A 16,849-nucleotide genomic window follows, 5' to 3' on the forward strand; every position below is an offset into this window, starting at 1 on the left:
GTCACAGTCAGGGGTCCTGGGAACTCTGGGGGCCACATCATGGGAAGGGGCTGCTCTCATCTCCTCTCCCAGAGGGGTCCTCACCTCCCCAGCTACAACTGCCTTCTCTTCTGCACACGCACTGCTTGGCCATGGCTGATGTCAGGGCAGTCTTGCCCACTGAGCTTGTTCTTTTTACCCTGGGGCCCTCAGGTGCATGGGGATGTTCCTATTTCCTGTGTGAGGAGAAGACACCTCGATTTCTTTCCCACATCCCCAGAAAGAAGGGAGGAACCATGCTACGCAGCAGCCCAGGGATTCTGGCTGTGTCCTGTTCTGGTGGGATAACGTAGCTTTTGCAAGAGGAACAGGGCTCCAGTGGGGTATGGAATGCGAAAAGCCCAGAGGGGACAAGGACAACCTGTTCCATAGGGTAAGGGGTTGGGAGTCAGCAGGGAAAAGCATGTGGGTTCAGTGGGTCACGTGCACTCACACTGATGGGCCACAGCGGGCACCCACCCACGGCCACATCCCTGGCAGTCTCTGCTTCCCTGATGCTTGGGCCCCCTCTATCACCACCCCTAACACCTTGTCTGGCTTGGCAGCACCTGGCTAGTTGTATTGTCTTCCCCCATACCTCCCTCAGCACACCTCAACCGTGGAGCTCTCAGACACCCAAAGGAATGACACTCCAAGCCCTGCAGACCCCAACTGTTCCTTTTATACCCCCCAGGCAGTGTGAACTTTCTCCCTCTCTCAAAAAAAATTTACCGCACAAAGCAGTGAATCCTCTTCACTGCCTGTGGAGTCCTGATACAGAAGAAGATTGTTCATGGAGAAGCTTGGGATCTGCATGGCAGCTCACCTGAGTAGCCACAGAACTCTGCTGGGCTGTACAGAGCTGTACTGTCCACATCCTTTGGCACGTGGCAGTGAGCATGTGTCGAGTCTGCAGGAGTGAAGCAACCTGTTGTTTGATGAATAGAGTTGTCCATTTCTAAGAAGAATTACACAAAATCCCAGAAAATCTCCAAAGATAACAATGCCAGTGAATCTCGGCAGGAGCAGGATCTGCAGCGTGTGCCTTGCCCTGACAAGTGGTCTGTCTTATGTTCCTTTGGTAAACTCCACCGCAACCACTCCCTCGCTCCCCCTGCTCAGAAGAACTAGGGGAGAAGAAAGAAATTTGATATAAGGGAAAAGTAAGAGAGAAAAATAAGCAAGGGCCGCACAGAAGCACAGAGTGAAAAGAAAATTATTCTCTACTTCCCCTCAAAAAGTGATGTCTGGCCATCTCCTGGGAAGCAGGGCCTCAATACTCATAGCGGTCGTTTGGGAGGACAGATGTCTTCATAATGAGAGCTCCCCCCTTTCCTTCCCCTTTCCCAACATTTATTGTTGAGTGTGACATCACATGGTATGGAATACCCCTTTGGTTGGTTTAGGTCAGCTGCCCTGGTGATGTCTCTTCCCTCCTCTTGCCCATCCTCCACTTCCTGACTCTATGGGGCTTGGAGAGAGTCTTGATTCTGTGCCAGCACTGCTCCATAACTGCCCAAACATTGGTGCAATGGCAATGGAGTTCTAGCTCCAAGTGCAGAGCACAGCATTCTAGGGGCTGCTGTGGGGAATGTTAATTCTGTCCCAGGCAGTCCCAGTACAGCTCCATAACTCAGGGTTCCCAGCATCAGACAAAAACTTTGCCTATGCTATTCCCTTTTTCTTTCTTGTGGTACCTCCAGCTAATGGTATTTTAATCGGTACTGGAAGGCCACTCGTGCTGGCATCCATCTACATTCACAATCCACCCTCAAGAAAAGCAATTAAAGTCACAATTTCTAGTAGGAATTTTTCATGTTCCAGACTGTGTGCATTGCCTTGTGTTCTTTTACTTGTTCAAGAAGAGTTCGGCTCCATTTGGCTCTTGAATATATCACCTAGGAACGCAATATGAATAGACAGCTGAAAAACAAAGATTAGGAGTATTCTAATGTGAACTCACCGTGTACTATCCTAATTACAAGAGTAAAAATCACGCCCCTATACTGTGAGACCCTGGCCCAACAAAGGACCCCTCATCTCTGAGGATGCGCAGAATGATTCTGTCATGGCAGCACTATGCTAATCATGTAACCATTTGGAGGGGTGGGGATTGTACAAACATGCAAATGTATTGAGAACGGGTTTTATGAAAGCTGAACAAAAAGTCTTAAGAGGTGCCAGGTTTGTGGGAAACCACCAGGTACCCAGACTTGCACTATTCTGAAATAAACAATCTCTTGACCTTGTGTGTGGATTGGCTCATAGTACACCGGGTAAGAAATCTGGACTTTTTACCTGGTTGTGTCTCCTCCCACCTTCACCTGCACCTCCAGCCTCCTTGTTGGAGGGTAGCGTGAGAAGCTGAAAAGTCCTCGACTTCGTCTAAGCACTGTTCTGCAACAGCCAAAACATCTGTATCTTTGGCTGATAATTCCCTTTTCAACCTTCTGTTTTCTTCCTCTAAACTTCCAGCCCATTCCTTCTCAATTTTCCACGTTGCAGCTAACAACCAGCACACTCCTTCCTTCCTTTTGTCTTTCCTTACCATACACGCATCCTTCCATTTATTAAATTCATTCCCTGAGGCATTTGGATTGTGGTGTATTGACCTTAGCCACTCCTGCTTTGCATCTTGCCATCCATTTCCAAGAAAACCCTTCCACAGTGTGGCCCATTTATCAAGGGAACCATTCCTTATTCTAACACAAGGATCCTGCTGACTACACCCAGGTCTGTCTCCCAACACTACAGAGCACTGGCAGGTTCTTTAGGGATCCTTGGCAGAAGGAGGACTGGCCACAGGTTGTGGTTATAACTAGAGATTTATTATTACATAAGAAATTACTAGAAATACTAAAAATTACTACAAAATCCTAAAGATTACTACAAATAAATTACTAGTTGAATTACTAGAGTGATAACACTAATGCCCTTTCTCACCACAATGGTGGGTGTCTCCACATGCTGGGGCCAGTGAGAGGGAGAGACAAGGGGGCAGGGGTGCACCTTAACAGCCCCCTTCCACATTATGGATATTTGCCTTACTGTTGGTTATGCTAACCACACTGCCAGGCATCAGGAGCAGGGGCTGCCACTCACACCTGGCTCACCACAAGCCCCACGTGTCCTTGCTGGGCAGGCTCAGCTCAGAGCTCCATGCAAACTGTGATGAGAGGGAGCTGCTCCTCACAGCACCCGCACCTTCCTGTATAAAGCTGCATGCTGCACGCACCAGTGTGGGCTCAGTGCACACAGGTAGACAGCGCTGTCCTGGAGCTTGGCATCTTGCACGTGGAGAAGCACCTGGGAGTTCTCCACGGAGAGCACAGAGGAGATCCTCCCGGAATGCACATGAGGCTTGGACTTGCTCACCTGCAGCAAGAACTGAGGGGACTGGGTCGGGCGCTGCTGATACCAGAAGATGTAGGGAGCAAAGCTGCTGGTGGAGAAATTGCAGTGCAGAGTTGCGTTGTGTCCCACCTGGATGGTGGTTTCTTGTGCAAACTGCAGCACAGAGTCCTTCTGTGCATGACCTGCAAAGCCAGAACAGCATTTCAGCACTGCTTGAAGGTGTGTCTGTTCTCCCCCTTTCTCTCCTGTCTCTCTCATTTCACCAGCTTGCTCACTGTCTCCTCTCTCCATCTCCCTTTCAGGGGCTGTAAAATGCTGAGCTAAGTACACATGCACTCTTCTTTCTTCAGATGCTGTTTAATTCCCATACCCAAGTCTGTCAGCTTACCGACTTTTTAGCAGTACCTCGCCAGGCTTTGAGTCCATACATACCTATCAACAATGCATGTAAGAATGCTAGGCATCTGCAAAGGAAAACTCTAGATGCTTATTCCTCCCTGCACACTTATTGCTCCTGACATCTCCCAGACTGTCTCCTTTACTGGTCTGCAGCCCCTGCTCTCCCTACAGAAAACACTTGCAGTTCTTCCAGGGAGGCAGGACTCCAATTTCCCCCTCCGGAAACGATGGGATGCCATCTTGCCCCTAGCTTGCCCTCCTGAAAGTCACATCTCACCAAAGTCTGACAGTGCCATCAAGGCTGCCAGAAAAAGCAGGACCATGTCACGCTCTCGCCTTCACAGGGTGCCCACGGAGTGCCCGGAAAGAGGGAGCTCAAGCTTGCGAGTTCACTTCCCCCTCTGCCAGCTCAAAGCAGCCTCTGAAGCTCAGCACAGAGGGCGGAGAAAAGCTCTCCCCCTGCTGCTCCTTGGGGCACGCCTCTGCCACAGCAAGGCTCTCAAGAGAGGGATGGGCCAGTGGTTAAAGCAGTCAGAAAGGAATCCAGCCAATCTTTGCTGTGACCCAGGTTCCCCATTGCCAGTCACAGGTTTTCCAGCACCGCGAGCTTCACACTTGTGCCGTTAGCTCACAGCTGCAGGCCTGTGAAGGCCAGGACATTTCACTTGGTCAGCGGTAAGGCAAAAGGACACCAACATGGCCACTGTGTGCTTCCCTCTTTTTGCCCCTTCTGGCAGGTGGGCAGCCCCAGCAAGGGGCAAGTGTCCCCAGTGGTTTCCCGCTGCCATCCTGAACCCAGCCAGACACAGAGGCCTGCACCCAGCTCTGCTGTCAATGGAGATGGGATTGCCTGCCCGTCCTCCACCCAACCCCCTCAGGAGAGCTACACTCTCCCTCTGGCAGGGAAGGACGCCCCACCACAGCCCTCTGCTCAGCAGTCAGCACCTCTGCACACACAGACAGGAGTGAATCCTGCTCCAAGGGCACACCTTCAACGGCGCTGACTAGTGCAGCAAACTCCTCAACGCCTCAGTCCTTTGGCAAGATCCAAGGTTCCAAAAGGTGTCACTAGAGGCAGTGTCCAGCACAGACATTTGTGGCATTGCCAGGACGTCATCTCAGCGCCAGAGGTGCTGGATTTGGGCTTGGGACAAAGCCTGTACAACAAGCTCCTGAAACGAGACCACTGCAGAAAACGGAGGAAACCCAGCGTGGCTGTTCCGATGCTCCCTCGGGCCCGTGCTGTTTAACTCCGGGCCCTGCAAGGGGACTTCCAAGCACCGGCAGCGCCCCCACGTGGCTCCGGCTGTGGCTGTGCCCCCGCCTCGCCCCCGCCCCACCTGCCCGGCCCCACGCACTGCGGGGCACCCCCTGACCCCCCCAGCTCCGCAGGCCGTTGGCTGCCTTTGCTGCAAGGGCGCGCTGCTGGCTCGTGTGTGGCTGGGTGCCTCCTGCACCCAAAACCCTTTCCTGAGGCTCTGCTTCCTCGGCAGCCAGCCCCCACCCCGCATTACTCTGGGGGTGCTTCTTGCCCAAGAGGAAAATCCTTTTCTTTGCTCCTTTGCACCATCATGAGGCTCTGGTCAGCCCCCTTCTCCAGCCTTCCTGCATTCTCCGAAGCCCCCTTGTGACCTACGCTGTCACCACCTGTGTGCCCCGGTTGGGGACCATGCACAAACTGGTCAGGGCCCTGGGAAGGCCTCCCAGGAACTATGAACATGGTGTTTGATCGTCAGCCATGCTGAAGCACTCCAAATGCTGAACATCTATCTGGCGCAAGCGGGGGATCAGTTTACTCTTGGCACTGTGTGATCCCTTTGCTGTGAAATCCCACACAGGGAGGAGCGACAGCTGCCCCTGTGCCTTCAGGAGAACCAGCCTGACGTGGGCTGGATGGGAATCTGTGCCCTCTGCGATGCATTTCTGAGACAATGCTGGCAGGCCTTTATAGACAGGTGTGAGGAGATGGGCCTGGCTCCGGCACTGACTCCCAGGAGGACCTGGCAGTGTCCAGGGGTGGAAATCCCTCATGATAAAGGGGAAACAAGGACACACGCATGTGCTCATCTATACCTGCATGGAGTCATGCACAAATCTGTGCACCCACGTGCGTTCACGCTAAGCCATCTGCACACAAGTTTTCACAAGACAAGAGCAGATGTGTGAACACAAGCAAGCAGGCCCTCACATGAGTGCACAAGGTGAGCCTGTGAGGAGAGGTGCTATATTCTGGAATGGTGGAATTGAGGATCCTGAGCACAGCGAGGAGGAAGCACAACAGACTTGATGCCCTGGACTTCTGGAGAGCAGACTTTGACCTGCTCAGACATCTGCTTGGAAGTGTACCATGATACAAAGCCCTGACGGGGAGATGGGCCCAAGAAGGCTGGTTAATATTCAAGGATCACCTCCTCCAAGCTCAGGAGCGATGCATCCCAACAAAGACAGAGTCAGGCAAAATGCCAGGAGACCTGCGTGGATGAACATGGAGCAACTGGCTAAACTCAAACATGACAGAGAAGGCCACAGAGGGTGGGAGCAAGGACAGGTAATATGGAAAGAATACAGAGACATTGTCTGATGAGTAAGTTAGGAGAGCTCAATCTGCTCTAATTAGATTAGAGAGCTAATCTCTGCTCTGCTTCACTGAGACCCCACCTGGAGTGCTGTGTTCAGCTTTGGGGCCCCCAGCATGAGAAAGCTATAGACCTGTTAGAGTGGGTCCAGAGGAGAGCCATGAAGATGATCAGAGGGGACCCGTCCAGCACTTCCGGTGAGTCTTCTGCCCTCACTGATGCATTCCTGCCCTAGAAATCCTTGGACATTTCATCCCAGCACTCTAAAGAAACCATTGCTGTGGAATGGCCATGGCCTAGATCTGGAAATGAAAAGGCAGCAGTGCAGGAAACCAACACACAGACCATAACATTTGTTGGAATGGTTTGCATTCAAGATGAGCTTGTCAGAAAATTGTTACCTCTGCCAAGGGTGCCCCTGGGCCTACAGCAATGAAGTACCAGTATAAAAGGCAGCCCAGCTCCCTGCTCTCTCATCCAATTCTCTCGCCTCCTCCTCCTTGGGAACCAGGTGAGTCTGAAGCCCTCTCTCCTCCTCTTCTGAACTAGAAGGGATCTTGCATCAATAGACATCACATCTGATGGTGGTTCAGTGCTATGCTGGGTCTTGGAGTTCTTTGCCATGGGAGAGGGGTGGAGGGAGACATTCTGTGTAGAGAGAGGCTGGGACATGGTGCTGAGGCAGCTTTTTGGATTACGCGCTATGGGATTGTCTCATTGGTTCAGGCTGCTCTTTGAAGGGCCCTGTCAGGACAAAGCAATGAGGACCATGAGCCTCCTGGCAGAGCCTCCACATCCACCCTCAACAGTTGTCTTGGCTCCTTTGTTTTGGGTAACAGGGCTGCTCCTCACCTACCCACGCGCTCTGCTTCCTCTCTGCCCTCTCTCCCAGGTGCATCTCTAGCCCCCAGACATGTCCTGCTACAACCAGTGCCTGCCATGCCGGCCCTGTGGCCCGACCCCACTGGCCAGCAGCTGCAACGAGCCCTGCGTCAGGCAGTGCCAGAACTCCACCGTCGTCATTGAGCCCTCTCCTGTGGTGGTGACCCTGCCCGGACCCATCCTCAGCTCCTTCCCGCAGAACACCGTTGTGGGATCCTCCACCTCTGCTGCCGTTGGCAGCATCCTCAGCTGTGACGGAGTCCCCATCACCTCTGGCTGCTGTGACCTCTCGGGCATTTCCAGCCGCTACTGTGGCAGAAGGTGCCTGCCCTGCTAAAGCCACTGGCCATGGCCCTGGGGTTCCAGCACGACCATGGTGCTGGACAATAGAAGGAGGAATCTTCAGGCCCTTGCTTGCAGAATGACTGACTTTCCTCACCAGAGGAGGTAACATTGGCAGGAGCCAGACCAGAGGCTACCCCGAGATTTCTCAAAACATGCCCCATGTCTCTCCTTCCATCCCTCCACCTACCTCCTTCTCTCCCTTTTCTTTGTGTTCTTCTTCTCCCATGGGCTGTGGGGCTCCTCAGAGACCGCCCTCCCACTGCGGTAACAGCAGACACATGCCCTGCATGATCTGCGCCATGGGCAAGGGACGCTGTCTCTCAGTTGGCCCTGGTGATCCCTGCACTGAGGGGCCTCTGCTCAGAGTGACCTGCTTTTCCTCTGTACACTCATTAAAGATTTCTGCATCCCAGCCTTGGCAGTAGATGTTATTTTCCCTCCGTGTATGCCCTCCTGAGCTGCCCAGGGAGAATGGTTTTGCCCTTGCTGGGTACAAGATGGGTGTTTAAGGAGCCTCTTCCCTACTCCCAGAAGAATGGGAGGTTGCAACACGCTGCAGAGGGTCCTCTCTTGGGCACTGCCCCTTGCAGCTGCAGAAGACATCCCTGGCTTTCACAGAGCAAGGGGCAATCTACCCTTGCCTTGCAGCGTCTCTGCCCACAGCTCCCCCTGTCCTGCAAACAGAGAGCACAACCTCTGCTGTCCTCACGGGAAAAGCTACGAGTCTGTGGGAGGCTGTGGAGGCTGGGCACCCTGCAGGCTCTTAGGAACGGGCTTCCTCTTGCTCAGGACAGTGCTGTGCTGGGTAAGCAGGTGGGGACAGAAGATGGATGACAGATGTGGGGAATGGGTGGAATAAGTGCAGGGATGCCCCACCGCTTCTACTCCACCTTCATCTCCCCTCTTTTGCCCCACCTCGGGGCTATGGCCAGCACACATGGGCATGTGCGGCAGGAACATGTGTCCCATGAGGCCCAACTGCCCCCAGCACAGCACTTGGCAGGGCCCAGGTGGTGGCACACATGCAGAGCTGACCCCCTTCACAAGTCAGCATTGGTGTTAGCCGTAATGGACCATACACGGCAATCTCCAGTCCCTGAGGACCCTGCACCCCCATGGGCTGGGTCAGTGCAAAGACAGCAAGCAGTTTGCATGCCCCCACGCTGCTCTGTGGTGCCCTCTTGCCCCCAGGCATGCAGCAGCTTTCCTCAGGCCCAGGACCTGCACTCACAGGGACTTCCTCACGCTCGTTTCCACTTTTCCTGACCGTTTGGTTTGCTCCTGCTCAAGCAAGAGGTTGTTTCTCTGTTTCTTCTTTCCGTTATGTAGAGGCTATCTTCAGGATGTTTGCAGCGCTCTGGTGCCCAGCTGCACTTCAAGGATGCCCATTGTTTCCAGGCCCAGTTCGACTGCTGGCAGACATTTTTCCTGTCATTGCTTTGCAGCCCCCTGATGTCTGCAGTTTCTCATTAGAGCCTGGTTACCTCTGTAACAGCTCCCATCAGCAGGGCACGCTGTCCCTGCTCGATTACAGAGCTGTTTCCTTAGAGATCCACGTATGGCCCTGCTTGATACAGCCTTGTCATGTCCAGAAGGAATCAACCATGCAGGCAAGAGAGAAGAGCCAAAGGTGTGCTGGGGTAATCCCGTTTGTTGGGATGGCCCATTTCCCTGGAAGGGCTTGGCCTGTGTTGCAACTCACTACAGGACTGGTAGTTCCTGGAGACATTGGTTTCTTAATTGCCCTACTGTTTATTGCCTACCTTCAATGCCCCAGGCGACTGTTAGCAGGATATAAACCCTGGGTGAAGTTCTGGGTGGGTGTCATTGGCAAATGGATAAAACTGTGGGTGGGATCTGCTTCTGTGTTTGCATGAGGCAGCTTAGCTTGGATGAGACACCCACTAAGCTGAGCAAACCCCTCATGTGGAGCTGCCCCTTTGCCTTCAGGAGAACCAGCCTGACGTGGGCTGGGTGGGAATCTGTCCCCTCTGCGATGTATTTCTGAGACAATGCTGGCAGGCCTTTATAGACAGGTGTGAGGAGATGGGCCTGGCTCCGGCACTGACTCCCAGGAGGACCTGGCAGTGTCCAGGGGTGGAAATCCCTCACTGACAGGCACTATCAGGAGCCTCACAGCAGTCTGCTTCTCCTATACATCCCAAGGTCATCGAGGGACAGCCACGCTGAGGCACTCCAAACATTGTTACCTTGAATTAAACCAAGGACCCAAACTGTCCTGATACGGTCCTTGCTGGGGCCTGAAGTTGGCAGTACCAGAGGGTGATTGTTGCAGCGTGAGGAAAAGGAGGACTCAGGAGAAAGGAGCTGTGTTTCGGTGCCTCTTCCCTGGACACATCTCTGCCAGGCTGGTGCCATCTCCGTTCAGCTACACCCAGGCTCCAGACCCTCAGCAGAACTGGAGTGCCTTGGAGGGGCCGGGCTGGCGGGGGAACCCCCGGGGCTGCGGGGCGAGGTGGTCCCGGCGGGCGGAGCGGCAGCGCCCCCTGGGGGCTGTGCCCCTGCCTCGCCCCCGCCACACACGCCCGGCCCCGCCCGCCACGGTTCCTGCCCGGCCGCAGCCCCGGCTCCTCTCCCCGTGGCTCTCAGGGCGCAGTAATACACCGCCGCGTCCCGAAGCCGGGGCTGGGCGAGCCACAGGGCGCTGGACCGGCGGTCTGCTGCCACCGATAGCCGCCCTGCCGGGTCCGTCACATCTTGGGACCCACTATAAGCCCTCACGAGGAATGCGGGTCCTCGGCCTGGGAGCTGACGGTACCACTGGATGTACTCGTTTGACTGGATGTTGGGGTGTGAGCAGGTGATGTTGATGCCGGTGCCATCCCTGGTCTCTGCCCGTGGCTCCTGCTGCACCTGGGCTCTGCCTGCAGCCACTGCCAAGAAGAAAAGGAGGAGAAAACTCAGGAAAGGGCTTTTCTGCTACTGAAAATGTCATGAGTGGGGGAGTGGGGAGAAGAAAACGGTTGACAGCTGATGGGAGCATTTTCTCAGAAGAAAGCACACAAAGGCATTTCTCCGGGAATGGTTATTTGGGGACCAGGTCGGAGCAGGGCTGTTTGGAAGGAGGGTCCGAGCCGAGCCAGGAGGAGAAGGGAAGCAGGCAGGAACGAGTGGGGGTGTGCCGAAAGGAGAGGAGGAAGGCAGGGAGCAAGGCAAGGTGGGAGGGAACGGCCGGCTGAGCTCGCTGGAGGCAGACGGGACGGCTGCAGAGGGAGGACAGAGGGGAGCGAGGTCCGTGAGAAGCCGGCGGGCCAGCAGCGAGGGCAGCCCCGGCCCCCCGCAGCCCCCGTCCCGGCCCCGCCGCCGGCAGCCCCGCGCACCCAGGAGCACCGCGGCCAGCCCCGCCAGCCCTGCGGCCCGGCCCTGCCGCATCCCGCCGCTCCGCCGCCCGCGCCGCGCTGCCCCCGCCAGCCCCGGCTCTGCTCCGCCCGCGGCGCCTCCTCCCCGCCGCCGCCGCCCGGCGCCGCCAGCTCCGCCCCGGGGCCGCTCGGGGGCTGGCCCGGGCTGCGAGTGCTGGGCGCCTGGGGGCGGGCAGGGCTTGGGCTGCTGCCAGCGGGGCTCTGCCCGTCCTGCAGCCCAGCCCGGGACGCGGAGGCGAGTGCGGGGAAAGGCTGAGGCAGCTCCTTCGGCACGGGAGAGGAGAGGGGATAGGAGAGGTAGTGGGAGACTTGGTGCATGGAGCAGGACATCACAGCCCTGGGGAAGATGGACACCACTTTGTTGAGGGAGACATTGGCAATGGATTGGGTTTAGAAGAGGGAATGTAGCCCCCGGCATGATACAAGTGCAGCCAAGGGAGAGTGAGCAGACAGTGTCTTGTGTCTCCTCAGATGTCTACATTGAGAAGGAGACCAGGAGCACCCTGCAGGAGCTCAAGGAGGACAGGAAAACTGGTGGTGCTGTTTTAGTCAAGCAGCACACCAGTCCAGAAGCTCTCTGCAGAAGCCAGCTGCATGAGAGATAGCGAATCCCAGAAGAAGCTGTGATTGTGTAGGGCCAGAGCAGGGCAAACGAAGGGTGAGCGCCACTTGTGCCAAGGAAGGGAGCAGGAGCTCAGACCACAGGCCTCCCACCAGACTGGAGTACTGCAGTGGGTGGCAGATGCACTCAGCTTGGTCCTAGGTCATGAGTGAGAAGAGGACATCCCAGTTTAGGCCCACTAGTGGAGGCAGAGGAGCCAGAGCACACAGCTGGAAAAGTAAATTGTCCTATCTGCAGAGAAGGCATCTAAAAGCGTAAGAGGCATCCTGACCAAGACATGGCATATGTCAGTGAATGGGAGGTTTCCAAAGATAAACTACATGGAAGGGTGCAAGGGCTGGTTGGGCTCCACCATCGCGAGTGTATTCCCAGTCTGGATCAAGAGGTAGATGGCTGAATCCAGAATGAAGAGCAGTAGCTCTCAGCTCTCAGCCAAACCCAGCAGCAACAAAAGAAACCACTCTGTAGACCTTCCCCTCACCCCTGTGGGAAGATACCAGGGGCAGGAGGAAGGAGGAGATGGAGTTGCTGCTCAGGATTCATGGTCTTCCACCACTCGATATCTTCTGAGGAAAAACACAGCAGGGCCTCAGCAAGCCAGGATGTTCCTTCAGAGACAGGAGAAAGTAAGATCAGAACCCTGGAGTTCAGGAGAGCAGCATTAGCTTTCTTTGCTGTGTGCACACGTACCTGTCTGTGTGCGCCCAAATATACTTCAGTATGTATCCAGGAGTGTCTGTGAGTGCACCCATGAGTTCATGCATCTTTTTACATGAGCAGCAGTGTGCATGAGTGCTGTTCCCTCCACCCACTTTTGATGTCATGAATGATATCGATATGTGATCAAGGGTCACATTGGGAATTAACAGGAAAAGTGATCTGTCAACAGCATCCCTCCAAGGCTGAGATGTGGTGACTGTGCATGTTGCCCCAGGCTTCCTGAGCAGTCCGAATGAGAGGTCATCTGAGAAACCCTCCAGAGGATCACAGGCTGCACCTCCAGCACGCACGTAGTCCAACCCTGTGTTCAGAGCGGGTCTCATCAGATCAGGTTGCTCAGGATCAAGTCCAGGCAAAGTCTGAACTCTTCCAAGGATGGAGCTCCTCTAGCATCTCTTTGGCAATCTGCTCCAGGCCTTGACCGCCTTCAGGGTAAATAGGACCCATGTTCCTCTGGTTCAATGCCACTTCTGCCCAAGGTTTCAGCCCCTGCATGACTCAGCTCCAGGCCCATGAGTCACAGAAGTATGTGTGGCATTGGTTTCCCCATGCGGGACCCCTGTCCCACCCCAGACACCACTGACACCACACCAGCAGCAGATCTACGTAGGGCTGGGCCTGCTCGAAGAGGGCAGGATTTCTCAGCCTGTCTCCCTGTACATAAAGCTAACACCATCCTTTTGAACTCTCTAGCCATGGGGAGTGCAGCTGTGTCCTGGCCTGGAGAAGCAGGGAGGGGTGACTGGCACCACAGTCTTACACTCTGAATCTTGTGTTACAGAATTAAAATAAGGATCCAAACTGTTGTGGGCCCATTCTTGTTGGGGACTGAAATTGGCAGTGAACTTCCTAGGGTCGGGAGGCAGTGGGCTACAGATACAGAAGGCCGCATTTCATCATGTGTGCTGTGGGCACTTCTGGGCTGGGTTTGTTCTGTGATTGTTCAGCTGTTCTCAGGCTCCTTCTTGCCCTGGCTGCTCTCTGGAGCTCATGGACAGAGCAGTGGAGAATGCCCTGAGGTGACCAGCCCATTTTCTTGTGAGGGGGGCCACACAGTTCTCACAAACACACACCTTCTCTTGCACACCTGCGTGGAATCATGCAAAACTGCACCCACAGACACTTGCACAAATCCAGCACACAGGCTGTCGTAGTTTCACACTGATGGCCAACTAAACTCCACCACACAGCTCTCTCACACCCCCTGCTGAAAGGAAGATGTGGGGAGAGAATGTGATTTAAGCTAAAGGGCTTAAAAGTTGAGATAGTGATAATGTAAATAAATGAAAAAGGAAAAAAAAAAAACAACAAAAAAAAACCAAACAAACAAAAAAAAACAATGAGCAAAGGCTGTTTGGAAACAAATTGGGAGAAAATTATTCTCCACTTCCCATCAGCAAGTAATGTGTTTGGAAGCACAGACTCAATATGCCCACCCCTTTCACATCTTCACTGCTGAATGTTTGTGTATGGAATATCCCTTTGGTTGGTTTAGGTCAGCTACCCTGGTGATGTCCCCTCCCAACCCCTTGCCCACCCCCTACCTCCTGGCTTCGGGGGGCTTGGAGAGAGTCCTGATGCTGTGCCAGCACTGCTCCACTATAGACCCAACGTTGGTGTGATGGCAATGCTGTTCTAGCTCCAAGCGCAGAGCACAGCATTCTAGGGGCTGCTGTGGGGAATGTTAACTCTGTCCCAGGCAGCCCCAGTACAGGCAAGTGCCCACAAGAGAGGAACCTGTGCATGAACGTGACACAGTGTGCAGCAGAGATTCTGGACAACATTTGGTCAAAGTACATGGTTTGATGTGGTAGAGAGGGGAGGTGGACTGGGAGCCTTGCAGAAGGCACTGGAGCCAGGGCTCTTGACAAGACAACGTCAGCTTTCTTGGGCCTTGCACTTAAGGCCTGAGAATCCCATTTGTTAGCCTGAGTAGCAGTGGTAAGGGAAAGTGCTGGAGTGCCCCTACTGATCACTGGTGGGTGTCATGACAGAAATAAGCTTGCATCATGTAAGGGGGAGGTGTACGATTTTATTTGTTTTTTAAAACAATAAATGAAAGGCATGAAGTTATGGGAGTGAAGAAGGAATTCTCTATGGACAGGATCTGCACTGTGTGTCTTGGGAAAACCCAGCCGGCTCTGTCCGATGCTGGTAGAAGGCAGGGTCACCTGCACATGAAAGGTTTACTTTCTGTCTACATTCATGTTCTTATTCCTTCTAACTAAAACAGACAATGTCCTGTTGGGCCTTTCTTTTGTGATCCAGAAAGGGCCCTGCACAACCTCTCGCCCCATACAGACATCCCTGGGTCAGAGCAGGAGGCAAAACAGGCCAGCAGGTTTTCCCTGAGGGCAGTGTCAGGAGGGGTAGCGTCACAGGCAGGAGCTGGGTCACCTGTAGCCAAAAGGGCCCCAAAGAGCCCCTAGGGAGTCACCCACACTGACCTCATTTGCCTTTCCTGGACTCTTCCAGCACGTGAGCTGAGTCTTCTGCCCACACTGATGTGTGTTGCCTGGAAATACTTGGGCCTCCCTTCCTGCCACTCAGACGTTGCCTTCTTTGGGGAAAGGGCATAAAGCAGGAAATGAAAAGCAGCATCACAGGAAGGCAACACACATCCCGTATCATTAGGTGGGATGTTTTGCATGCACGAGTAGCTTGTCAGAAAACAGTCCCTGCTTCAAGGGATGCCTCTGGACATGGGGCAGCTAAGGCCCAGTATAAAAGCCAGCCCAGGTCTGTGCTCTCTCATCCACTTCTCTGGCCTTCTTCTCCTTGGGAACAAGGTGAGTGTGAAGCCCCTTCTTGTCCCCCTCACTCTCGCATGGGAGGACTCAGTTCCATGGACCTTTCAGCTGCTCTCAGCTGTGTTCCATGCCAAATCTTGGGGCTGCTGGTTGTGGGAGAGTCAAGGGGTAGAAGGTTTGTCATGGAGGAAGACTGGGCCTTTAGTATGATGGCTCCTGGGCTGGAGCCTAGAGTGTAGCCAGGCTCTGGTGGTTCTTTTTGGGCTCTGGCAGGGTGAGGCCAAGAAGCCCTGGCACATCCCTGCACAGCGTCCAGCTCACAGCACTGCCTGTGCCTTGGTTCCCTCAGGGTGTGGTGACAGGCTGCTCCTCATGCATGCCCATGTTCTGCTTCCTCCCTGCCCTCTCTCCCAGGTGCACCTCCTGCCCCCAGACATGTCCTGCTACGACCAGTGCCGGCCGTGCCAGCCCTGCGGCCCGACCCCGCTGGCCAGCAGCTGCAACGAGCCCTGCGTCAGGCAGTGCCAGAACTCCACCATCGTCATTGAGCCCTCTCCCGTGGTGGTGACCCTGCCTGGACCCATCCTCAGCTCCTTCCCACAGAACACTGTTGTGGGATCCTCCACCTCTGCTGCCGTTGGCAGCATCCTCAGCTGTGACGGAGTCCCCATCAACTCTGGCTGCTGTGACCTCTCCTGTATTACCAGCCGCTACTGTGGCAGCAGGTGCCGCCCCTGCTAAAGATGCCAGACAGTGCCCCAGACCAGGACCCTAGGAACTCAGAACATGCTGCTGGACAAAAATGGACGGAAGAACAGACTTTGTGCCGTTGTTTTAGGAGGACCTGACCATCTGTGGTTTGTCCTGTAAAGACAGACAGGAAGGGGCCAACCTGGATTCTATGACAACATGGCCTATTTATACCTTTCCTGTTTTCCACACACTCTTTTTCTTTCTTTTCTTTCTTGCCCTCTCCTTTCCGTGATGCCCCCAGAAACCAGCCTGGAGTGACCTGCTAGACCCTCTCCCCTTGTGGGCCAGGTAGATTGATGCTCTGTTTCAAGTCTGCCATTGGAAAAGCCGAACAGATTTTTGTCTGCTCCTGCTGTGCTACGATCTCGGGGCCTCCTCTTGGAGTCACCTCATTTCCCTCCTGAGACTTGATAAATATTTGCAGCAACCCTGAGTGTGTCCCTGTGTGGTCTTTTCCTCTGCATACAGATGGCCAAGGGAGAAAACCATTCCTTAGTGGGAATATGTTGAGGGCACTGCCTTATGCCTCTAGGCACTGGAATGCAGGACATACTGCAGCAATTCATCTTTCAGGCACTGTCTGTTGAAGCTGAGGAAGACATCCCTAGTTCTTCCACAGCCAATGGACACCAGTCCTTGACTTGTGACGTCTCCGCCTAGACAAGTGCTGTTGACATTGGAGGCCCCAGCTCTTGGGGAAGAGTGTTCCTCTTGCTTTGGGTGGAGCTGTGCTGGGGATGGAGGCTCAGACAAAGATGATCCCAAAGGATTTCAGAAACTGGGAATGGTTATTTGTCTTGGGGATGACCCTCTATCTCTACTCCACTTTCACCTTTCCTCCACCACCTGGTCATGGGCATCATGTCTGGGCATGGAGAGCAGGTAGAGCTTCCCTGTGCATCCCTGTCACCCTTCAGCACAGCATCTGGCATGGCCCAGCTGTTGCCAAGATGTGCAGGGCTGTGGGGATCCACAAGTTCGTACTGCTACCAGTCATATCAGGCCACACACTGGAGCCCCCAGTCCCTGTGAACCCAGCTCCTTTTTTAT

At 54.4% G+C, this 16,849-nt stretch overlaps 3 protein-coding genes across 3 annotated transcripts in view; 2 read left to right on the top strand and 1 right to left on the bottom strand.

Moving 5' to 3' along the window:
• The window catches only part of LOC310885820 (M1-specific T cell receptor alpha chain-like), a 373,370-nt gene that overhangs the window by 311,506 nt on the left and 45,015 nt on the right, over window positions 1-16,849 (bottom strand). The window lies entirely within an intron of this gene.
• On the top strand, window positions 5,869-12,701 carry LOC310885864 (feather keratin Cos1-1/Cos1-3/Cos2-1-like). The gene has a single exon (XM_083809665.1). It carries the CDS (start codon window positions 7,261-7,263, stop codon window positions 7,564-7,566), a length of 306 nt encoding a protein of 101 aa, XP_083665791.1. The 5' UTR covers window positions 5,869-7,260; the 3' UTR covers window positions 7,567-12,701.
• LOC310885876 (feather keratin Cos2-3-like) lies at window positions 12,698-16,243 on the top strand. The gene is made up of 2 exons (XM_083809677.1): window positions 12,698-15,085; window positions 15,461-16,243. The coding sequence occupies exons 1-2, from the start codon at window positions 14,987-14,989 to the stop codon at window positions 15,785-15,787; spliced, it is 426 nt and encodes a 141-aa protein (XP_083665803.1). The 5' UTR covers window positions 12,698-14,986; the 3' UTR covers window positions 15,788-16,243.

This window comes from Anser anser (assembly GCF_964211835.1).
Source record: "Anser anser genome assembly, chromosome: 23".
NCBI lineage: Eukaryota > Metazoa > Chordata > Aves > Anseriformes > Anatidae > Anser > Anser anser.

Bases quoted from the DNA above. Each gene is read 5' to 3' on its own strand.
- LOC310885876 (XM_083809677.1), top strand. From the start codon at position 14,987: ATGCCTCTGGACATGGGGCAGCTAAGGCCCAGTATAAAAGCCAGCCCA. The intron at 15,086-15,460 runs GTGAGTGTGAAG...CCTCTCTCCCAG, and splicing joins TTCTTCTCCTTGGGAACAAG to GTGCACCTCCTGCCCCCAGA.
- LOC310885864 (XM_083809665.1), top strand. From the start codon at position 7,261: ATGTCCTGCTACAACCAGTGCCTGCCATGCCGGCCCTGTGGCCCGACC.